This window comes from Molossus molossus, unplaced genomic scaffold, assembly GCF_014108415.1.
Source record: "Molossus molossus isolate mMolMol1 unplaced genomic scaffold, mMolMol1.p scaffold_m16_p_17, whole genome shotgun sequence".
NCBI classification, from domain to species: domain Eukaryota; kingdom Metazoa; phylum Chordata; class Mammalia; order Chiroptera; family Molossidae; genus Molossus; species Molossus molossus.
Genome location: NW_023425352.1, coordinates 9,155,663 through 9,180,505, shown reverse-complemented (window position 1 = coordinate 9,180,505; position 24,843 = coordinate 9,155,663). Strand labels below are relative to the sequence as shown.

Here is a 24,843-nt window from a genome sequence, read left to right as displayed (position 1 = left end):
ACAAACAATTGATGTGTCTAACACCGATGTTTCTCTCTTTCTCTCTCCAAAAAAACTTTTTAATTAAAAAGCCATTAAAAATATCCTCAGGTAAGAACAAAAAGTAAAACTGAAAATAAAAATAAAAAAAAATCAATTTTGAGGTCCTTGTCCCTTTACTTGCAGTCTCTAAATATATTTCAATTAAATTAAAACCTTACTCTTTCTTCTTCTTGTTGTTCCCACAGATGCATGTCTTTAATTCTCTGTTCTTCATAAGCACTTTTTATTAAAGGGATTTCTTCCAAACGCTTAGCTCTTTCAAAATAGTCGATCTGAATAACAGAAAAACAAATGTAGTTTAAAAAAAAATCTTTTAATTTGACATGTTAAAATTTTACCAATCCTTTTATTTACCTTCTTTTCTTGATTCTTTAGGCGTTCCTGAAGTTCCTTCTTTTCTTTCTCCAGTTGTTCAACCTGTTTAGCCATGATGAAATCTGGATCCAATTCTTCAAGGTCCTAAAAAGTAATACAAATGCACAATCATTAATAAAATATTCAGCCCAGCTGGTGTGGCTCAGTGAATTAAACATCGTCCCATGGACTTGATTCCCAGTCAGGGCATATGCCTGGGTTGTGGGCTCAATCCCCAGTAGGGGGAATGCAGGAGGCAGCCAATCGATGTATCTCTCTCACACTGATGTTTCTATCTCTCCATTCTCTTCTCTCTAAAAATTAAATAAACGTGTATTAAAAAATGCAATGCAGCACTGCTTCTAGAACTAAATCCTAAATTACTTTTTATACAAAGGGTAAATTTAAGCAACGTAAACATGTTTTACAAGAGCCATCTTTCCACTGGACTATAAGAACAAAAATAACACCTATTTCTCACTTCTCCAATATGCATGTACTAAAAACTCCATTTTAACAGAGGTAAAAAACTGCACAGAGTCATTAAAAACAAATGCTTACTTGCCCTGGCCGGTTTGGCTCAGCAGTTAGAGCGTCGGCCTGCGGTCCAGAGAGACCTGGGTTCGGTTCCCGCTAAGGGCGCGTACCTCGGTTGCAGTTTGTCCCTGGCCCTGGTTGATCGTGTGGGTGGCAGCCACTCGATGTGTCCCTTCATGTCGATGTTTCTCTCTCTTTCTCTGTTCCTCTCTCTCCCTCCCACTCTATCTGTACAAAAAATGGAAAAATGTCCTCGGGTGAGGATAAAAAAAAAAACAACAAAACAAATGCTTACTTCACAGAGTTTAGTTAATAAATTCTGTGTACCAAAATGAGTGAAACAACCAAATAACCCAAAATAAACCAATAAATGATAAAGGACTATGCCTCTAAGAGATCTGGAAAAAAGTAAATTTAATAAGTAATGTGCTACATACTTCAATATCAATATCTTTGAATGCTTTGGCACCCAGTTCTGTCTTCTTGATCTGCTCCAACCGCTCACGAACAGTTTTCTTTTTGATTTGTTCATGTTCCTGTAGGATACGCTCCTTCTCTCTCTCCTTTGCCTCCTGTCGCAGCCTCTCTTCTTCAGCCTTCCGTACTTTCTGGAGTTCAGCTTCCCTCTGCTCCAATTCCTCTTTCTCACGCTGAATATTCAGACTCTCAAGGCGCTCTTTCCTTTCCTCAATTGTCTGCCGGCGAGCCAAGATACGCTGATGCTCTTTCCGTGAATTTTTAAGGTATGCAGTAACAGCCAACTGATGTTGTTCTTCTTTCTCTTGCTTCAAAAACAAATGTATTTTAAAAATTAAGTGACATTATTTAAGCTACTATCTCTCAGTTCCAAATGCTATAGCACTACTCCCATAGCAAAGACATAGGTGAAAACCTCCACTTGCTAGGTCAACTTTTCTCTGCACCAAATCTACTTTAAAGTGTTCAAGACAAGGAGGAATATGAACAAAACACACAAACAAGGAAAGAAACAACTTAGGCATGAAGGAGAAGCCCAATCATAATACTCCCTATTGTGGAGATCATTATTGTGTGATCTGTTGTACAACTAACTAATATTTATATTACTATGTGTAGTGTACTATTTTACTCCATGGAAGGCAGCTCAGTGATCAGTATATCTGATAAAGACATTTGAGCCCTGGCCAGTTTGGCTCAATAGTTAGAATGTTGGCCTGCGGTCCAGAGAGACTGGGGTTTGGTTCCCGCTAAGGGCACGTAACTCGGTTGCAGTTTGTCCCCAGACCTGGTTGGGTCGTGCGGGAGGCGGCCACTCAATGTGTCCCTTTCACATCGATGTGTGTGTGTGTGTGTGTGTGTGTGTGTGTGTGTGTCCCCTCCCTCCCTCCCACCCACTCTATCTGAACAAAAAATGGAAAAATGTCCTCGGGTGAGGAAAAAAAAAACAAGACATTTGATAAAAATACCAAAACTACCAAATACAACTGAATAGGTAATATATAATAAATCCCTTCTTTCAGACACCATCTCAAACCTTTTTGAGAAAGACATTACATGTAGTTCATTTCTCCCAAAGATACATACCAGTATATGAGCTGGTTTAATGACTTCGAGTGCTTTTGCAAGTACTGAGGACATGGCTGTCAGCTGGTTTCTTATCTGCTCTGAAGGCATGCTTTGCAAATAAGGACCAAGTGGAGCATCTTCTCGAGTAGCATAATTCAAATCAGATCCAAAACTAAGGGTCCGAGAAGTGTGGTCAATACGAACCTTTGAAAATTAAATAACATCAATAGTTAAATCTATACGTGTATATGTGGTCATTCTTCAAATGAATGACTTCTGATAAAAAAATTTCAACTAAATTTGAGGAAAAAAAATTAACAAAAGAATGTTGAATACAAAACCTAGAAGATTCAGTTAATAAAGCTTTAAATCAGTGCCAATGTATCAAAAGCTGAGAAACAAAGGCTATGTGTGTTTAGTCCTCAAAAGCCTTGCCTTCCACCTCAGCATCCCCTTATAGCACATACCTGCAGGTCACAGTGCCTGGCTGCATCTACTATGGCACGTTCCAGTTGGAAAGCATCAACAAAAGGAACCAGAGAAGTCAAACGAGAAAACTCAATGCTCTGATAAATTTGTGCCACCTGCATAAAAAACACAAGGTTACTAATAACAGGTATCATTTATTCAGCATTTTTTACATGCAGCCTCATCATACAACCATGGGAAGTAGAAATTATGCCCATTTTTCAGAGAAAAGAAGTTGAAGCTTAAGAATAGCTATAACATTACATTGCTGGAGTCGGCATTCCAATACAAGGCTCTCAACTCCAAATCCTATGCTTTAAAAACCACAGACTCATATCATTTCTAAAAAACATCATCCTTTCATAGTTCCATAAACAAAAGAACACTCTAACTGGTTACATATTTACAGAGGAAAACCTGCTACCTGATTCATCTGAACACTTTTTATAAAATTGTTTGTCTGAAGGAGACTGGCAGCATGACTATTTAGTTATACTGCTAATTAACCTTCAACCGATTGTATAGCACATAAGAAATAACACTGCTCACATATACAAGAAGGCAGGTCAATCAAATGTGCACAAATACTGAAGTGAACATATAATAAAAGCCCCTCCCCAAATCAAACAACTGGAAGACAAATGGGAACCATTTTAGCCATATTCTAAACCGTAATAGTCAACCTTAAGCAAGAAATTGGACTTAGAAGACTGATAATTACCTAGTGTTAAGAGAAAAGGCATTCTCCTTTACGACTGATGGAAGAGTCCCTTAATAGAATCTTTTCAGGAGCTATTACAGCTTTAAATGTGTAAACTCTATGACCAATTCTACTTATGCTACAGAAAGTCACAAAAGTATGTAAAGATACATGTAACAAAAATGCTCACTGTAACATTTTCTAGTAACAAGAGCCTTGAAATGCAGGTTTGCATCAATAGTGTAAATAAATTACGCACGATACCCTTAGACAATGAAAAGCACATAGATATTAAATGAAATAAGGTAGACTCTACATTACTAAAAAGGGTAAATATACAAAATTAGTGTTCAACAAAAAAGCACTTGCAAATTACATAAAATTCTTTTTTCAAATTAAATAGATAAATAAGAAGACTAATTTTGGACAGGCAGTAGAATTTGGGGACATGTTCACTTCCTAGGCCATTCCTAATGTTTTGTTTTGCAATCAAAACAATCAAGGGAGTAATTCCAGCTCTTACATAAAACATCCATTTTTCATTTTTACCTGCTGCAGAAGACGGAGTATGGTGTTGTTTTGCAGCTGTGGGACATACTGTTGCAGCTCTGGCTCTTTTTCAGGTTGGTCCTTGATCCAATTTAGAACCTATAAAAATCCATTAAATTGAAAAAGACTTATACTTTCTACAAAACAGATAGTAAAACATCTACAAAACTTTTTCCATTTTCTTAACATACAAAAACACAATACAAAGATATGCAGAATATCTTATGAAGCTATGGACACTTGTCTGAAGGTGACTGGCAGCAATGGCTAAGTTAAGTCATGCTGCTAATTTACCTCCACAGGTTTGTTTAGCACACCAGAAATATCTTTTCTCTTGACATAAAGAAAAAAGACAATGAAATGTGCACTGCATTCAAACACAAAGGACAATACTTCTCTCTTAATAGAAATGCATCCTAGAACTGCACTAGGGCAGGCTACATGGTGATATAACCAAAACTTAAATACAAAGGCTTACCTTTGTGACTCTCTCACAGAGTTTTAGGGGGTTAAATTCTACTTCCAGCCAGTTGTAAAGGTCTTTCACTTCTGGAACAACATATTGTAGCACATTGAATCTAACCTATAGTAAATAAAACAAAAGATTTAATTTCTGAAGGAAATTTTCCAACTGGGATTATGAACTGATAAATTTTTTAAAAAACACAGAATATTAGAAATCTAGACAATAATTAAAAGATTGCCTAGCCTCAATATTTAATTTTACTGAATAGGAATCCAGGACAACTGCTGAGTCTCTTACCTCAAATTACATAGCTACCTACAGTGAAAAACCCCGTAAGAACATAAAAAGCAAATTAAAAACTGTAAACACAATCAATAAATATTTACAAATACAGCCCGGCCCCTGTGGCTCAGTGGTTGAGCCTTGATCAAGAGGTTGCCAGTTTGATTCCTGGTCAGGGCACATGCTCAGGTTGTGGGCCAAATCCCCAGTGGGGGACATGCAGGAGGCAGCCCAGAGATGTTCTCTCTCATCGATGTTTCTTTTCTATCCCTCTTTCCCTTCTCCCTTACTCTCTCTCTAAAATTAAAGAAAAAAAAAACATTTAAAGAAATGGACAAAGACAAAAGTTATATTGAACACATAAATTTCACCAATAAAAGGGTTAGAAAAAGAATTTCACATGATTCCACTAATATGACATTTAAAATTCATAAAAAAGTAAACTTTAGCCCTGGCCGGTTTGGCTCAGCGGTTAGAGCGTCGGCCTGCGGTCCGGAGAGACCCGGGTTCGGTTCCCGCTAAGGGCACGTACCTCGGTTGCAGTTTGTCCCCGGCCCTGGTTGGTCATGCGGGTGGCAGCCACTCGATGTGTCCCTTCACGTCGATGTTTCTCTCTCTCTCTCCCTTCCTCTCTCTCCCTCCCACTCTATCTGTACAAAAAATGTTAAAATATCCTCGGGTGAGGATAAAAAAAAAAAAAAAAAGTAAACTTTATCTTTAATGGAATGCAGTGTGGTATAAGAATCCAAATTAAATTCCCTCACCTCATTTCATTCTTTTTTTTTTTTTTTTTTTTTTTTGTACAGATAGAGTGAGAGGGAGAGAGAGGAAGGGAGAGAGAGAGAGAGAAACATCGACGTGAAGGGACACATCGAGTGGCTGCCACCCGCACGACCAACCAGGGCCGGGGACAAACTGCAACCGAAGTACGTGCCCTTAGCGGGAACCGAACCCGGGTCTCTCCGGACCGCAGGCCGACGCTCTAACCGCTGAGCCAAACTGGCCAGGGCTCCTCATTTCATTCTTATCAAGATATTCTAGATTCTCTATTTAACACCCTTTCCAAATAGGGAATGTGCTAAGATGGACTATCCTAAATTACTAAAGTATATTGCTTACTAAAATTAACAATTGGCTTTCTGACCTAACAATCAGTCTCTTATGAACTTAATTTGATCCTGAATTTAATTAATATGATAATGGAATCATTCTCTTGGTGCTTATGCCCATGAGCCCAAAGCTCATGGATGCATAGCAAAATCACCAAAATTTATAAAGGCCACTTGGCAGTCACCTAATCTACTGACCTGACACAAACCAATATCCTCCCTACAAACATCTATACTTATCTATGAGCACAGTGAGGACCCAAATCATGTCCTGGCTGCTGGCCCAAAGCTCTCCATCACTGATCCCTGAAATGGTGTGGTATGTAGAGACACAGGCTCAAGAGATACAGATTATTCTTCCAGTTTGGCACACTTCTTCAGTATTAAATACAAAATTTTATCTTTTTATCCTCAACTGAGGATATTTTTGCATTTATCCTCAGATAGCAGGAGGGAGAGAGGAAGAGAGAGAGAGAGAGAGAGAGAGAGAGAGAGAGAGAGAGAGAGAGAGAAACATCGACGTGAGAGACACATCAACTGGCCGCCACCTGCACAACCCTAATCGGGGACAGGGACAAATCACAACCGAGGTACTTGCCCTTAGCAGGAACCAAACCCAAGACTCTATGGTCCGTAGGCCAATGCTCTAACCCATGAGCCAAACCGGCCAGAGCTAAAAACAAAATTTTAAAACATATTTGCTACTAAGACCTCTTCCTAAAGAAAATACTAGTGTTTTTTTTACATTTAATCCTAAAACAGTCCCATAAAAACTTGCCAAAACACAAAGCTGATACCTGTGGACAGTGGAAGCAGAATAAAACATGGAGGGCATACAAAGACAGAGAAATAAGGTTTTACATTTTAAGTTATTTTCAAAAGTTGACTAAAAAAGAAAACTTGCCTTACTACTACAACAGAGAAATATTACAAGAAAAAACTGCTGCTATACAAAAAACTTACTACAGTAGCTCTACACCATCTGCATTTTACTTTCCACAGCTTGTTACCTGTGGTCTGAAAATATTAAATGGAAAACACCAGAAATAAACACCAGAAATGTTTTAAATTGTGCACCATCCTGCCCGGCTGGTGTGGCTCAGTGGTTGAGTGTCGACCCCATGCATCAAGAGGTCGCCAATTCAATTCCAGTCATGGCACATGCCCAGTTGTGGACCAAATCCCCAGTGGGGTACATGCAGGAAGCAGCCAATTAATGTTCTCTTTCATCGATGTTTCTATCCCTCTCTTCCTCTCTCTCTAAAATCAGTAAAAGGAAAAAAAAATTTTTAAATAAATAATAGTAAAAAATTGTGCACCACCCTGAGTTGCACAATGAAATCTCTACCTGTCCTCTTGCTCTATCCCATCCAGGACATGCATGATCCTTTTGTCCAACATATCTAAGCTATATAGTCATGTAGGTTATCAGATCAGCTCTATCAAAAGTACTCGTGTTCAAGTCACCCTTATTTTATTTACTGCGCACAAAGGGCAAGAGCAGTAATACTGACAATTCAGATATGACAAGGTTATACAGTGTCCCAAGTAAAAAGGTGAAGACTGTACATTAAAATATTTTGAGATCACATTCTCATATTTTTACAGGATATAACTGTTCTATTTTATTACTAGTTACTGTTGTTAATCTCTTACTGTGCCTAGTTTATAAATTTAACTTTATCATATGTATGTATAGAAAAAAAAACAATATTTATAGGGTTTGGTACTTTCAGGCATCCATTAGGAATCTTAGAATGTATCCCTCAGAAATAAGGAAGAATTACTGTAGTTCTTACCTAAACTGATGATCAATTCTGTCAAAAAAATAAGGCCTCTTCTCAAGCACCTGACTCTCTTTTTTCTGGTGTACAAGTAATTTGCTGGAGGTGTACCACAATAACTACTAAAATCTAAACCCCTAAGGCATACGAATTCCATTTAAGTATCACTTGTCTGGCATATAACAGGCACTCATGAATGATAAATTTCTGCTGAATGAAAAGATTGCAATCAATGTAAAACATTGTAAAGATACTACCTTGGGTGCAGTATTCTGAAATTAATTTAGTGTTTGTGGTGGGTGAAACCTACATATCTGCATTTTACCCTCGTCATCATATTTCCAATACAGTATCTGTAAGTTTGATTCATTTTCCTAGAGTCCCCTGAAATAAGCCATGAACCTTCTTGGCCATCATTATTATTCTCTTACTGAGTGGTCTGGTCCATATTATTCCCTCAGAGCTAGTTCACATTTCATTTGCTACATCAAATTTGAATCCAACTCAGCCACTAGAGATAAATCATCTCAACTGAACACAGTGCTGACTTACAACATCGGTTCTTAAAACTTGTGTCCATTCATCAGAATCCCCTGGCAATGCAATCAGAATTTCCAGTTTTAATCATAAATTCTAAAACCTGACCATAAAGTTTTTGTTCAAAGTTTATACATTAGAATGGCCAAACATATACCAACCATATCATTAATAAGACCAATCCGTGTTGGTGGGGCTTGAAGACCTAGCAGTGTTGCAAGGCGCCGTTGTTTTTCAACTATAATGCCATCCATATCCAGAAGTCGAGCAATATCAGTACGCTCTGGGGTAATAGGGATAGAAAGAGTAGCCAAAAGCACTCTTGTAGACATTCTACAGAACAAAATTACAAATGTGTTAAATGTATAAATGTTACTTAATGAGCAGAAAGACATTACTCTTTAATTACCTAGTATAGTATGCCAGTGACAGAATACATACACCACCATGTGAATGTGAACTATACTCATAAATATTATTCATCAAAGCATGAGATTTATTATAAATGGACTGTACTAAAATTAATACCCGGAGAATCAGATCTTCATCTACCCACTTACTGTCAATGGTTTCTAGCTATAAAAAAATACTAGTTAAATGTCAAGAGAGACACATTTGTACACCCCTTATTTCCTTACAAAAACAATTAAAGCAGCTTTAAAATTTAAGAAAAAAAATGACAGTAAGAAAGGGGGAAAAACTTACAAAGACCTTAAGTGAATACAATTAAGAGGGGGGAACAAAAGCTAAATGTTTGCTCCCTTAAAACACAAGAGGAAAGTAAGGTTAAATTCAGGACACTAAGGATTGTGGGCTCTGCAGCCCTGGAGTCAAGGGTTGGCATCTCAGCTTTACCATTCTCAAGACTAAATCTTAGGCAACATACTTAATTTTCTAAGTCACAAGGCTGTCGTGAAGATTAAGCAAAGTAATATACATAGAACTAAACAGCCTAATGCTTATTATTATAGTACTCTCTAAAGAGAGGTTGCAAAAGTACCTTAAAGGAAATCAAGTGTTTTCTTATCTCAAACAGATTTGGATTACATAAGGGATAGCAAATGATATAATAAACACTATCCTCAAGAGTCTCAAAGAAAATACAGTCGTCCCTCGCCACTTCACGCGTCGATCTTTGCGGCTTCACTCTATGGAGGTTTTTTCAAATATAGAAACCGCCATAGAGTGAAGCCGCGAAGGTCGACGCGTGAAGTGGCAAGGGATGACTGTGTATAAATAAAGAATCCTACTTCGCAGAAATTCATTTATTGCTGTAGAGTCTGGAACTGATTAACTGCGACAAATGAGGGCAGACAGTACAGTAGAAAGATCCATTTAAGTTGGTTCTATGTATTGCTATATTAAAGCTAAAAGAAAAACAATTTGGTGTACACAGTTCAACTTGAGGCCAAAATATCACGGTCTACACCAAGAGGAGAAAAAGAACAATATATGAGTCGCCTAGGTCCAGCTAAAATGCTTGTTTTGTTTTGTTTTTTAAAATCCTTACCCAGGATATTTTTCCATTTATTTTCAGGTGGAGTGGGTGGGAGGAAGGGAGGAAGAGAGAGAGAAACATCAGTCTGACAGACACATCAACTGGTTGCCTCCTGCATGATCCAACCAGGGCCAGCGACTGAACCGCAACCAAGGTATGTGCCCTTGACCGGAATCGAACCTGCGACTCTCTGGTCCACAAGCTGACGCTCTAACCACTGAGCTAAACTGGAAAGGGCTATAATGTGTTGTTTTTTGTTTTTAAAGGAAAATGACTGGCCCAGCTAGTGTGGCTCAGTGTACTAAGCATCGTCCCATGGACTGAGAGGTCCCGGTTAGATTCCGGGTCAGGGCACATGCCCTAGTTGCAGGCTCAATGCCCAAAGGGAGGCATGAGGGAGGCAGCCAGCCGGTTGATGTTTCTAGCTCTTTATCCCTCCTCTCTAAAAAAATTATGATTTTAAGGAAAATGACAAAAAATAAACTACTTTTAATGTTTAAAAAAAGTCTAAGTTGTTAGGTTACAGACCCTTTTTTATATTTATATATGTACACAAGTATTTTACATAGTGTTTTATAATCAGGGGGAAAAGTGACTTGATGGATGTAGTAAGTGTCTAATTTGTTCTAAGAATAGATTCTAAATACCTGGATGTGGATAGAAGGCCTGTATTTTAACAATGACTGTCTTCTATGTTCAATATTCCTAATCAATTTTTCTCAATTGCACTTTTGGTAAAGTTAGTTATTGGACAACACAGCTACTGAAGGCCAGAAATACTATCCAAGAAGAACATCTGAAGACATTTTTGGTTGTCACAAACTGGAAAGGCTGCTACTAGAATCCAGTGGGTAGAGATAAGGGATGCTGCAAAACATCCTAAATGCACAATCCCCTACCACAAAGAGTTATCCAAACCCAAATGTCAATAGTGCAGAAGTAGAGAAACTCTAAACTAGAACATACCACCACACCATTTAGTAGTAGATATACTTCTTTCATAATCTTAGTTCTATCTGACTATAACATTCTTACCTTTGCATCTCTTCTTGGGTAAGATTCTTTCTCATTTCTCTAGATAGATGGTAAAGACGATGGAGCGTAGATGCATGAAAAAGAGCATTTCCAGATTTCCAAAACACAGTTGAGACTTTGTTATAGTAATTTGCCATCAACTGAGGTTTGGGTGGTTTTTTAGATAAGGAGAATAACCCATGAATATCTTCCACAGCTTTGAATGCTTCCTAAAATTAGTAGCATAAATTAGTTATTACATTCTAAACAAACAAAAATTGTAATTCAAATCTCTTTATGAAACCTAAAGCACAAAACAATAAGTGGCAAATAAAATGCTTTCATGTATGGTTTTTATTCATCTGTAAGATATATTTCTGAAAACTGCCATATTACAAAAACACTAAATCCTTTAACTCCTTAAAGTAGAGCAGACTTTTTTAAAGAAAAATATGCATAGTATCATACCACCTGGGGGAATATATATATATAAAAATCTGGAAGTACAGAAAAAACAATATAGATGTTATTTCTGAATTATAAGATCATAAGTGACTATTGTCCTCTTTTTACTTATCCAAATTTTCTATAATGAGCATGTTTACTTGTATTCTATATAACTTTTTCCTCTTTAGTTTATTAGGTATTTTTAAGGGTGTCCCTACAGAAAAAGTAAAATACCATAAGGAACGAGTAGGAAAACAAATCCCATTTTCACTGGCTTAAAAACTACCAATTTTTCGTTTCTTCCTCTTAGTCTCAATTAGATTTTGGGGGAATCAAATATACAAAAACTTCACCTTGTCTGGCCTGTGTGGCTCAGTGGTCGAGCATCGACCCATGCACTAAGCAGTCGCCGGTTCAATTCCCGGTCAGGGTACATGCCCAGGTTGTGGGCCCAATCCCCAGTTGGGGGCATTCAGGAGGCAGCCGATTGATGTTTCTATCTCGATTCCCAGACAGAGCACATGACCAGGTTGTGGGCCCAATCCCAGTGGAAGGTATGCAGGAGGTGGCCAATTGATGTTTCTATCTCTCTCTCCCTTTCCCTTCCTCTCCCTCAAATCAATAAAGAAAAAAAAATTTTTTAAACAAAAGCTTCACCGTATGACTACAAAATCATGTGAAATTTCACTAGAATTCTTAGAGTAAAAAGACCAAGTAGAGGATGATTCCCAACACGGCTGAGATCTCCAATGTAGGATTACCTGCCATGTACGATTACTAAACCACAGCAATGCTAAGAAATCCAGGAGACAATCTAGTGCAGTACTTCTCTACTTGCAGTAAAGGACAAGTTTGCTTTTTAATTTCCAATGTATCATTACCAATACTTTTAGAAAATACAATAAAATTACTACAAAAATAAAATGGAAAGACAAGCTGTTTTTTTTTTTTTTAACCAAGTAAACAGACCTAAAACAATCATGAAATTGCTATTAAAAAGAAAACTTTGTAAATGCATGTTCTGCTCTAGACTTAGTTTATCACAAACCAGTAAAAAGGTCACAGACTGACACCAGGCATTGAACATACTAAGCAACACTGAGGATGAACTGTTATATATGGAAAGAAACTGGGTCTAAAAGAGATTACATGATTTGGCCCAGATTTCATAGCTGATAACTAGAACCAAAATATTCTGAGATTCCTTATCCAGAACTCTCCCTATTCCATCAGATAATTTTAAATTCCTCACCTATCTACTGAACTCAACCAACAGATATCAAAATAAAGATACTCAGAAAAGGGGAAAAAGTAATATGGGCTATTATTACTTGAAAGATAAGCTAGTAGTTCACACCATACCTGCCACAATTCCATGCTGATGGCACTGTCCAACTGAACAAGCCTGGTTTCCAAATGCATAGACTGGCTCTCTGGATTATTAAGATTGATTGCTGTACTTTGATTATGGTGGCGTTGAATCTGAGACAGGTGCATTCTCAAATTGTCGCACAGCTTACGGAATTCGGCCTTACGGGTGTATTGAAGGCAGAATTTGAAAGCTATAAGCATAAATGTAAAACAAATTAGGTACTGTACACCATCAACTTAAGTATTTGAATAAATTTTATTTCATGTACTAAGAGAAGTTATTTTAAAAAGATTTGCCAAACATCATCAGAATTTAGAATTGATCAGTCATAACTCACTTCATGAGCTCTGATCACTTTTTGGACATAGTCATCAGCCTATCCTAGGACTAAAATACGGTTCTGAGTTTACACATGAAATTATTCAAATTTAGGTCTAGGAGGAACTTACCTTTCAAACACTTATTTCAAATCCTAAAAGAGCAAAAAAGTCTAGCCTGAAATACAGATGACCCTTGAACACAGGTTTGAACTGTGCAGGTTTACTTATTACAGATTTCTTTCAATAAGTACTGTAAATTTATTTTCTCTTCCTTACAATTTTCTGGACATTTTCTTTTCTCTGGCTTACTTTAGTGTAGAATACAGTATATAATACTTATTTAAAAAATGTGTTAATTGATTGTATGTTATTGGTAAGACTTCCAGTCAACAGGCTATTAGTTATGTTTTTGAGAAGTCAAAAGGTCTACGCAAATTTTCAACTGCATTGGGGGAACCAGCACACCTAACCCTGTGTTGTTCAAGGGTCAAATATACAATGAACTTTGTTATCTAACTTACATAGATAGCAAGCTTTGTACTGATGAAAACTGCACAAATTAGGGGTTTACAGTAACCTAATTTCAACTGTGTACAGATGTGCACATGAACTACTTGCTGTCATCAAAATATTAATATTTGAATCATTTATTTATTAATAAATGAACATTCACTTATTAATTTTAAAGTAGTAATTTTCTGTCATATATGCAATATTACAATAAGTTGGGGGGAATTCTTCTGCCCCTCTCTAAATAGTATTCCTATTTCGATAGGCCTAACACAAAGAGATGAAGTTTAACTGCAAGTTAATATTTATGTCAATAGTTATCAAAAAGCCCAACTTTACTTAAGTGAACATTCATATCTACTAGCCATACAAGATAAACAGAACACAGGTTCCAATACTCCTAGAAAAATACTCATAATCACAAAGTCAGTTAAAACTTAAATAAACAAATGCCAATTGTTCCCATATTAAAAAGAATGGCAGCACAAGCTTGTTCTAAGGCCAAAGCAGAAAAAAGCCAACAGCCACTCTCAAGTCGCATATAGTTAGTTAAAAGGCTGCAATGACAGCAAGACAAGAAACAGAAAGGGAAAGAGACAAGATTAGGAAAACAAACAATACATTCTTCAGATTAAAATTATATGCAGCTGCCCTGGCCGGTGTGGATCAGTTTGTTGGGTGTCATTCGTGCATTAGGTGGCTGCAGGTTCCATTTCCAGTCAAGAGTACATGCCCAGCCCTGGCGGGTTTGGCTCAATAGTTAGAGCATCAGCCTGCGGTCCAGAGAGACCCGGGTTCGGTTCCCGCTAAGGGCATGTACCTCGGTTGCAGTTTGTCCTCAGCCCTGGTTAGGTTGTGCGGATGGCAACCACTCGATGTGTCTCTTTCACGTCAATGTTTATCCCCCCCCCCCCCCAATCTGAACAAAAAAAAAAGGAAAAATGTCCTCGGGTGAGGATAAAAAAAAAAGAATACATGCCCAGGTTTTATGCTCAATCCCCAGTAGGGGGTGTGCAGGAGGCAGTTGATGTTTCACTCTCTTCTTCTCCCTTCCCCTCTCTCTAAAAATCAATGAACTATTCCTTCTTTAGGAAAAAAAAAAGCATACACAGTATATGCCCAGCCAGTGTGGCTCAGTTTGTTGAGCACCAACTCATACACCAGGAGGTCGCCAGTTCAATTGGTTCATTTCCCAGTCAGGGCACATGGCCGGGTTTCGGGCTCAATACCCAGAAGGGGGCATATAGGAGGAAGCAAGAGAACGTTTTACTCTCACCAAAGTTTCTCTCTCTCCCCCTCTCCCTTCCTCTCTGAAATCAATAAAAACATATTTTACAAAAATATATATATATAACTATTGGATACTTTTAATAATGACCCAAAGTGCCATCAAAAAGACTTAGTTCTACAGCAAATAATACGGTTTAAGAAAAATATATATTGCCCTGGCCGGTTTGGCTCAGCGGTTAGAGCGTCGGCCCGCGGTCCAGAGTGACGCGGGTTTGGTTCCCGCTAAGGGCACGTACTTCGGTTGCAGTTTGTCCCCGGCCCCGGTTGGAATTGTGCGGGAGGCAGCCACTCAATGTGGTCCTTTCATGTCGATGATTCTCTCTCTCTCTCTTCCTCGCTTTCCCTCCCACTTTATCTGAACAAAAACAAAAAAGAAAAAAATGTCCTCGGGTGAGGATTAAAAAAAAGAAATGAAAAATACCTATTTTCCATGGAATCCTAAGTCTGGAACTTTAAAACACCTTAGAAATCCAGTGCACAGTTAAGTAGCTTTCCCAAGAATATGCAGCAGTGGAGCCAAAAGTAGAATTCATTTATCAGAAAGCAATCAAAATAAGTTTACTTTTTCAATCACCTGGAAAATTCCAAAATTACTTTAAATAATCTTTCAGCTATCAATGGAATACATTTCACACAGAATTACCTTAAATAGTAAAACAAATTTCTTACAGTCACTTATTTAATATTCAAATGGATGCCAATCTTTCAATAAGGATAAAAACTATATAAAATAAGTACTATGGGAAAAAAGGAGGTTAACATTAAGTTATTCTTTTGTAAAATCTATTCTTTAAGATTTTTTAAAATTGATTTTTAGAGAGAAAGGGAGAGGGAAAGAGAGAGAGACATCGATGTGAGAACAAAACATTGACCAGCTAGCTGCCTCCTATACTCCTCACAGTGGGATCAAGCTCACAACCCGGGCATGTGTCCTGACCAGAAACCAAATCATCAACCATGGGAAAACGCCTAACCAACAGAGCCACACTGGCCAGGGATGCAAAATCTATTCTTAAGCCAACTTATCAAATCAGTTCTTGTTTTACCTTGTTGGGCAATATCATGGTAGAGACGCTCTACTCTAGAATTGTTTCGAAGAAGGTCCAAACACTGTCTGTATGACTCCCACAGGAATTTAACCCATGGAGTTAAAAGTAACCTGTCAGTACGATCCTGAGTGTCTTCACCACTTACAGCACTTAGGAGAACACTACAAAAACAAAAAATATTGAATACACTTTTAGACATTTTTCCTACTTTGCCATGATTAAAACACCAAAACCAAATGATCATTATAAAATAGTGCAAATTCTTCCTACAACTTTGGACACACTGTAAAGCTGTCACACTTAGTGTCCAAGTATCTGAATTCCCAATCAGTAGTTCAACCATTTAAATTAATATACACACCCACCTATCTGAAGGTTATAATTTTCCAGTTACAACACATGATTCTTTTGGTTACTGTACATTTAAAATCTCAAAGATAAGCAGTCTTTCTAATAAACAGCTACTTCAAATCAGGATGGAGACACATGTAAAGGAAAACACTGAGAAAAATTTATTAGCCATTTAACCCACGTACCTCTCAGGAGTTTGAATATTATCCAGATCTTCTATGTCTAAGACCATCTGCTGGGATTCTTCTTTAGCAGCTTCAGTTTTCTCCTCTGCCAATTTCAAATATGCCCTAACAACATCCTCTAGAGATTTGATGTTCACCTAAAAGAAAAAAAAAATTTTAATACTTTCCCCAACAAACTATAAAATATTTTAAAAGTGAATTTTATGACATATTTAAAAGGTAAACTCAAAATTACTAGAAGTCATTATCATCACTTATCAAAAATATTAAACCCAACTCTGTTCATACCTGTTGACAAATGTTCTTATACTGATATAATCCTTCTTTAGCCAAATGGCTCTTGCGAAGATCCACACAAAGTTCCAAGTATTTCAACATGATTGGCTCGTGTATTTTTTGCCATGTTCTGTGTTTCTTACTTTTCATAACATCATAGAGAACATCCAAAGCAGGCTGCTTTTTGCCAACCTCAAGAAATTCTAGAAAAGTAATTCAAGAGAATTAAAATCAGTAATAAATACTATACAAAAGTCTAAATCTTGCTTTTTGTTTTTTAAAGTTTATCTTTACTGTTGAAAATATTACAGATGTCCCTCCATTTTTCCCCCATTTACACCACCCCGACGCCTTCGTGCTCTCTCTGTCCATTGGTTATGCACATAAGTTCTTTGGTTTATCTCTTCCCCTCCCTCATTCCCCTTCTTTCTGAGGTTTGTTAGTCTGTTCCCTACTTCCATGTCCCTGGATCTACTTTGTTCATCAGTTTATTTTGTTCATTAAATCTTGCTTGTTAAATTGGCTGTTTTACTTCCTGAACTCATTAACATTTCTTTTTAGGTCACATCTATTTTTGACTTCTCAAGCTATGCCAAAATTATCCAAGGTAAAACTATGAAAATCTGGTACTATCTCAAAATATGGTCTACAGATAAAGCTAGATTTCACTTAAGTCCCCTGTGCCAAACATATCTAAGTGATTTTAAAGTTCTAGAAACTGAAGTCATGAGACAAAAATCTTTCCCAGAGAAAAGTATGACTTTAGTCACCAATCCTCTGGCTGATGTAATTTTTGCTAGTTTATGCTAAGACTTGAGGCAGAAAATACATTAGACTGATGTACCTTTAAGATCAATTGACTATTTATGTTAGTCTATTTCTGGGCTCTCTATTCTGATCATTCTCTACTGATCTATGTGTCTAGTCTTTTGCCAATACCTCCTGTCTTGATTCCTATAAAGGAACGCATGGTAAAGTACTGAAACCAGGTAGTATGAGCGTTCTAACATTGTTCTTCAAAACTGTATTGGCTATACTAGGTTTTCTGTCTTTTCGTGTAAACTTTGGAATTAGTTTGCAGATTATCTACAAAATAGCTCACTGGGATTTTCAATTGGGATATTCTTTACATTCAGTTTGGCAGAATTGACAACTTAAAATTTAGTCTTCCAACACATGAGCACAAAGTATCTCTCCACTTATGCCAGTCTAAACATGAGGAAATATTAAGACAAATCCCAATTGAGGGACATTCTATAAAATACCAGACAAGTACCCCTCAAAACTACCAAGGTCATCAACAAGGAAAGTCTAAGAAATGGTCACAACCAAGGAGCCTAAAGAGAGAGGACAACTAAATGTGATGCATCCCAAGTGAGATCCCGAAAAACAAGATCGACATTACAGTTGAGGAAATCTGAATGATGTATGGCCTTTGGTTAATAATAATGCACCAGTATTTGTTCATTAGTTGTGACAAACGTACCATCATACTGATACAAGACATTAATAGGGGAAACTGTGTATGGTGTACACAAGAACTCTGTACTACCTTTGAAATAATTTTGCAACTCTCAAACTTTTAAAATTACAAGTTTATTTTTAAAAACTGAGAAACAACATGTAATTCTTTATCTTCCTCCTTAAAAAAATCTTTGGCCCTTGCTGGTCTGGCTCAGCAGTAAAGCGTCAGGCCTCAGACCAAAGAGTCGAAAGTTCGATTCTGGTCAAGGGCATGTACCTTGGTTTTGGTTCATCCCAGCCCTGGCCGCAATCGTGTGGGAGGCAACCAATCTATGTCTCTCTCTCTCACATCTCTCTTTCCCCCAACCCACTTCCCACTCTATCTGAAGATAAATGAAAAAACATCCTCTGGTAAAGATTAAAAAAAAAATTTGCCTTGGCAGGGTAACTCAGATGGTTAGAGCATCATTCCAATACACCAGTGTTTCAGGTTCAATCCCAGAGTCAGGGCACATACAAGATGCAACCAAAAGAATGCATAAGTAAGTGAAACAACTAACTGATCTTTCTTTCTCCCCACTCCTTCCTCTTTCTCTCTAAAAATCAATAAATTAAAAAAAAAATCTTTGACAATTCTTTAAAAGTAAACAGTGCACAGCATTATTATCTACCATGCAGTTTTTTGGCAAACAAAATAGACAAAAAGGTCCCTAAATCTACAGATTTAGTAATTCTCTATTATTTCTTCTTCCATCTATCATATCTTTCAGGAATGTTGACTGAACATTCCTTCCCCCAGGAAAGCTACAAACAATATTCTAACTAATATATTAAAAAGTTTGCAACAGGATAAATCACAACACAACATAGTACTTTTACACAGTATCCTACTTCATCATGTAATATATCAAATCATTATCCTCACATGTAAATGAATGTAAATCCCTCAATATGTCAAGTTAAAAAACTCAATATTAATATCGCCATTATGGCCCTGGCCAGTTTTGCTCAGTGGTTAGAGCGTCAGTCTGCGGAGCGGAGTCTCTTCGATTCCCGCTAAGAGTATGTACTTTGGTTGTAGTTTGTCCCTGTCCCCAGTTGGGGTTGTGTGAGTGGTGACCAGTCGATGTGTCTCTTTCACATTGATGTTTCTCTCTCTCTCCTCCCCCCTCTATCCCTCTCGTTCTATCTGAAAACAAATGCAAAAAATGTCCTCGGGTGAGAAAAAAAAATATTGCCATTATGAAAGAAAGCCCATTTTCAGTTGTCAATTTTAACCACCCCCGCCCCCAAATGCTGTGAAATGAAACAAAGATGTAATACAACTAGATACCTTGGAATAACAAACCTTTCCTGTTTTAAGGGGTGGAGCTACCTATCTTACTCCTGGAGCACGCATATAAGGCTAATTTCTAAAATCCAACTGTACTTTAGGTCTTTTTCAAAACTATTTAACAAACTCAGTATCTATCGGCCAAAAACTGGGGAGAAAATGTTTTTAAATGTATCCTTTACATTAAAAATATCAAAATAGCCCTAGCTGGTTTGGCTCAGCGGTTGGAGCGTCCGTCCGCGGACCAGAGAGGTTTCCGCTAGGGGCACGTACCTCAGTTGCAGTTTGTCCCCAGCCCTGGTCGCTCACACATCAATGTCTCTGTCTGTCTGTCTCTCTCTCTCTCCTCTCTCTCTCAAGATAAATGCAAAAAAAATGTCCTCAGGTGAGAATAAAAAAATAAATAATAAAAATATCAAAATAGCCCTGGCCAGTTTGGCTCAGCGGTTAGAGCGTCGGCCTGCGGTCTGGAGAGACCCGGGTTCGGTTCCCGCTAAGGGCACGTACTTTGGTTGCAGTTTGTCCCCGGCCCTGGTTGGTCGTGCAGGTGGCAGCCACTCGATGTGTCCCTTCACGTCGATGTTTCTGTCTGTCTCTCCCTTCCTCTCTCTCCCTCCCACTCTATCTGTACCAAAAATGGAAAAATATCCTCGGGTGAGGATTAAAAAATATATATATATCAAAATAGTCCGGCTCATGTGGCTCAGTGTCACCCATGCACCCAGAAGTCACGGGTTTGATTCCCAGTCAGGACACATGCCCAGGTTGTGGGCCAGATCCCCAGTGGGAGGCATGCAGGAGATGGCCAATCAATGTTCTCTTATTGATGTTTCATTTCTCTCTCCCTAAAATCAATAGAGAAAAAAATTTTTTTAATTTATGATTCCAAACCCCATACCATACTTTCAACTTTGAAATAAGTTCAAACAAACCAAAGCAAATGCATTAAAAAGTTTGTCTTCTTTATTGAGAGAGGGAGAGAGAAAGAAACATCGATGAGAGAAAACATCAATGAGCTAAAACAAACAAGAATGGGAACAGATTTCCTCATGATAATCTATGATGTCTTTACCCTAACATATACAAGAAGGATTTAGTTCCTCTGAATTATCTACTTTAGGAGAGAGGGGCATGAGGCTAGTAAGAACTGTCAAATACTAAAAGCCCTACTGCAATGCTTAAAGAATGTTCCTTTCCAGATTGATATTCTTGAAATAAAAATAAAATCTGGAATTATAAACTGTTATCAGGAGGGTGACTGAAACTATGTATCTATCTATAAAGAAAAGGTTTAAGTGAAGGCAGTCAATTTTAGTACTTTGTGTTGCACAGCAAGTAGATAAATAAGCTATAATATAATGTAACACAATTTGTGGGTTTAGTAACTTTATTTTTAAATCCTTGGTGTAGTTTAATCAAAAAGCTATTACACCCTCAGCCAGTTGGGGTTGCTCAGTGGTTGAGCATTGACCCACGCACCAAGAGGTCATGGGTTCGATCCCCAGTCAGAGCACATGGCCAGGTTGTGGGCCAAATCCCCAGTGAGGGGGATGCAGGATGCGACCAATCAACGTTCTCTCTCATCAATGTTTCTATCTCTCTCCCTTTCTCTCTCTAAAATCAATAAAGGGAAAATTTTTTTTTTTAAAGAAAAAAAGGCTGTTACAGGGTCAGGAGCAGCTAATTCAGCACTACTAACATGGAAAAGGGGATTTTCCCAAGTGATGCTAGGGCATGAATTTTTTAAAATATTTTTATTGATTTTTTTTTTTTGAGAGAGAGAAACATCAATGTGCAAGAGATGTATCCATACATTGATCGGCTGCCTCCTGCATGCCCCCTACTGGGGATCAAGGAGGAAACCCCAGCATGTGCTCTGACCAGGAACTGAACCTGGACATCTCAGTCCACTGAATCACACCAGCTAGGACAGAGAATGAATTTTTTGCCTGTAACTGCTGGGCCAAGCTCTCATCTTCCTGAATAATTACAACAATTGTTTCAAAAAACAGTGTTCTGATATGCAGACTCAGGGTGACCTAAAGGACTATTCCACTTAAATTTATTCACATTTTATTGAGATAATGCAATGAATTAGTTCTACATGTGTTTGAGGTTAGAAATGTTACAGGTAAAACATTTAGATAAAATGAGATTATTTCCATTAAATGAAACACACTTTAATAATCCTATTTAGTTTTGTAAGCAGTACCAAATGCCATCTAAAGAGATCTTTATTCACAAGATTAAAGGTACAGAAACTACTACATGAATGGTAAGGCATTTCGTCTCTACCACAGAAACACCCATCCTACAGCTTAAAAGGGCTGCACCAAGGAGCCAACAGTCTTTTTTTAAAACTCCAGAAACAAAATTCACTCCCCACAGCAGTAACCTTCTCATCTTGCCTATTTTAATTTTAGACACTTCCCCAACTTTCCAGTCACTAAACAAATCAATTTCAACTTAGAAAATGTAAGACAAGTGTTTAAAACTTGTTACACACCACCTATCCCTGCCAATTTTAAAAAGTTACTGAAATGCGAAGTTCATATGAAGATTCAGAAGCCTGAACGCACCTAATGTGCAATATTTAGGCCGTGGAGATTACACTGCTTCAACCCATTAGAATGGGGAGGTGGGAAGGACAGCCTGTTAGTAAAAGCATCCAAATGACTGTAAAACTTTTATCCAAGCCATTTAATATTAATTCTAAGTTTTGAAACTTAAAAAAAAATTCCTAACTTTGCTACAGTTTATTTTTATTTTGTTGGGATAAACTTCAATCTATTTTCTTTCCTATAAACTTAAACTTCTCCCCTGTTGTAGCCATTAGATAGCTGGTTAGAATGAGTAGTGATTAGATCTTCATTTCGCAGTTTTAGCTGTTTTTTTAAAAACAATTACTCTTATTTCAAAGAATGCACAATTACCCTATTTCAGACTGTTAACTCCCCACAAATTGTTACTTTTAGTTAAAATAACAAGCATGTGACAAACACATCTCTGGCCCTGATAGACTATTGGTAGTATCAATTTTATGTAATGACTGAGACAAGCCTTTTCGCAAGAGGAATTTTCAAACCAGCTAACAAAATAAGCCCCACAAACATAATATTGTAACACAAAGGTATATCCATCTACAACATGGATGAGACCCAAACCTTGTTTGGGTGGCGGAAAGGTGAAAATAAGGGCTATGGACGCCCTAACAAATTGTTAGGCTAAAAAAACCTAAACAAGAAAGTTTTTAAAGACCACTGACATGCATAATACACTTGCACCCCCATAAAGCCAACGTAATAAATGCCTATTGAATACACTGGGACACGCACAAGTTTTCCCGAAAGGGCCCGTGGCTGAAGTACACACAGCAAAATAGAAATCGCAGGCAGCAACGCTGTGGCGAAAAAAACGACTCATCTGGAAGTCAAGAGACCTCAGTTTTATCCCCTGGCTCAACAAGCTCAACAACTAACCCCCGGAGTGACCTTGGACAATCCATGCTCTCTCTCTAGGCCTCAGTTTCGTTATCTTTCAGAGAGAATTTTAAGTCTCTCTCTTACAGTATTAACTCTGTTCCAACTTCCTGTGATTCCAAATAGGCTTTGGGGCAGCCAACAACCGATGCCAGGAAAAAATTGAAAACAGGTTAAATGGGTCAGAGTCCCCAAGCAGAGAGGTACAGTGGCTGGAGGCAGAGTAAGTGGACCCTGACCCAGCTAAGCACCGCGCTAGATTTGGGGGGCGGAGGGGTCCGGGGGAGGGCCGGAGGTGGGACTGCCCGGCTCCCGGCCCCGGCGGGAGGTGGAGTCGAGGTTCTCGTGTGCATTGTCCCCGGGAGGGAGCCATGTTTCTTCCTCCCCGGCACTCCCAGATGGCGGCCCGGGGCGCGGGGGCCTAAGCAGACGAAAGACCCATGGTCTAAAGAGCGAGGCGGAGGGAGACAGGGCGGAAGAGCTAGCTCCAGCCCGGGTAGCCCAGTGTCCCTGGGGGCGGACCCCAAGACACACCAGAAGCAGACGGGGGGAAGGAAGGGCCCCCGGGGCGACGGTTCCGGGCTCCGCACCTCCCACTGCCCGGTCGTTGGGAACGAGAAGGGAAACCATGCCCCACTACGGACTGGACGGCGGCGGGCAGGCCGCATCGACCTCCTCTCCGGCCACAGTCAGGCAGCGGGGCAGCGAGAACAGGCCCAGGCCCCTCGACCTCTGAGGCCTCGGCCGCCCCAGCCCGGTGCGCTCCAACCCCCTACTCACCGTTGGCGCGTTTGAGGGCATTTTCCGGCCTCTGGAAATAGGCCGGCATCTTGACGGCAGGCTCAGCTCACCCGGCGTCAGTGAACTCTTTAGAGGCCCTGGCCGGGAGAGGAGACGAAGGGGAACCAGCGCGAGGTTCCACGCGCCTCACCAGCAGACGCCCGCGCCCAGCCAGCCAGAAATGGAAAGGAGGGAGCCACGTGACCTCCGCGCGGCGGCGCCGCCGCCACCCAGGCCCCGGATGTAGGGGGCGGTCCTCCGCGTGCGCACCGCCCTTCTCCCGCGCGCAGGCGTGCTGGCTTTAAGCGCGGCGGCTGACGTGGCGGCGACTGGCGTCATCTGCGCGCTTCGGTGCCTCGTAACTCCGAGGTTAAACGTCAGGGAGGCGATTCTCTGGCTCCTCGGTGCTCAAGTGAGACTGGGGGTGAGAAAGGTGAGATTTGGGTCCGAGTTTCTGTCTGAGTAGAAGTGAGGCGTCTGCACAGAATCATTTCTACCACGATTTGTGCAGAGTCATTAAAGTTACAATCGGGTCCCATCCGCCCAGGGAACGGCCCGTCGTGGCTGGGTGAAAATGCGGAATTTATCCCTTAACGGAAATGCATTGAGCAGGTGCTCACCTTTGGAAAAAGTGGTGACCGGTCACATCACGGACTCGCATGGGGAAGAGGGACGCAGTCGATAGCTAACCAGATAAGCAAGCTTATTTCGTATCTAGGTAAAATAAGAAAGTGAGTGACTAAGTGCCCGAGGGAGGGGGACCCGCAGACAAGGCGAGTGTGGAGCTGAGCCCTTACAGATGGGGACAGACAGGTGACAGAGCAAGCTGGCCGGGGGCAAAAGCGCTGCAGCAGGACAGACCTGCATGTTTGAAAATACGTGGAGTGCTGTCGCCTTTACATTCAGCACACCACAAACCTAAGAGAAACGGGCGTCAGGCCCTGGCCGGTTTGGCTCAGTGGTTGGAGCCTGGTCTGCGGTCCAGAGAGACCCGGGTCCGGTTCCCGCCAAGGGCACGTACCTCGGTTGCAGTTTGTCCCCGGCCCTGGTTGGGTCTTGTGGGTGGCAACCACTGGATGTGTCCCTTTCACATCAATGTTTC

General features: G+C 39.4%; 1 protein-coding gene and 2 non-coding genes across 4 annotated transcripts in view; all 3 read right to left on the bottom strand.

Moving 5' to 3' along the window:
* Window positions 1-23,927, bottom strand: part of EIF3A (eukaryotic translation initiation factor 3 subunit A) — a 39,734-nt gene extending 15,807 nt beyond the window's left edge. The window contains exons 1-14 of one of the 2 annotated variants that reach the window (XM_036264959.1): window positions 23,742-23,927; window positions 16,698-16,888; window positions 16,410-16,546; window positions 15,871-16,034; window positions 12,695-12,894; window positions 10,907-11,115; window positions 8,535-8,706; window positions 4,674-4,778; window positions 4,196-4,294; window positions 2,946-3,062; window positions 2,497-2,682; window positions 1,371-1,718; window positions 397-501; window positions 201-314 (exon numbers count right to left, since the gene is read on the bottom strand). In XM_036264959.1, coding sequence (XP_036120852.1) covers window positions 201-314; window positions 397-501; window positions 1,371-1,718; window positions 2,497-2,682; window positions 2,946-3,062; window positions 4,196-4,294; window positions 4,674-4,778; window positions 8,535-8,706; window positions 10,907-11,115; window positions 12,695-12,894; window positions 15,871-16,034; window positions 16,410-16,546; window positions 16,698-16,888; window positions 23,742-23,790 — 2,196 coding nt within the window. In that variant the 5' untranslated portion in view covers window positions 23,791-23,927. Of the gene's footprint in view, window positions 1-200; window positions 315-396; window positions 502-1,370; window positions 1,719-2,496; window positions 2,683-2,945; window positions 3,063-4,195; window positions 4,295-4,673; window positions 4,779-8,534; window positions 8,707-10,906; window positions 11,116-12,694; window positions 12,895-15,245; window positions 15,406-15,870; window positions 16,035-16,409; window positions 16,547-16,697; window positions 16,889-23,741 lie in introns of those variants that run through there. The other variant, XM_036264960.1, reaches the window with a different exon arrangement.
* LOC118632815 lies at window positions 3,401-3,528 on the bottom strand. The gene has a single exon (XR_004960076.1). It is a non-coding gene; the product is annotated as a small nucleolar RNA SNORA19 (small nucleolar RNA).
* LOC118632817 lies at window positions 4,434-4,563 on the bottom strand. The gene has a single exon (XR_004960078.1). It is a non-coding gene; the product is annotated as a small nucleolar RNA SNORA19 (small nucleolar RNA).
* Window positions 23,928-24,843: the final 916 nt, after the last annotated feature.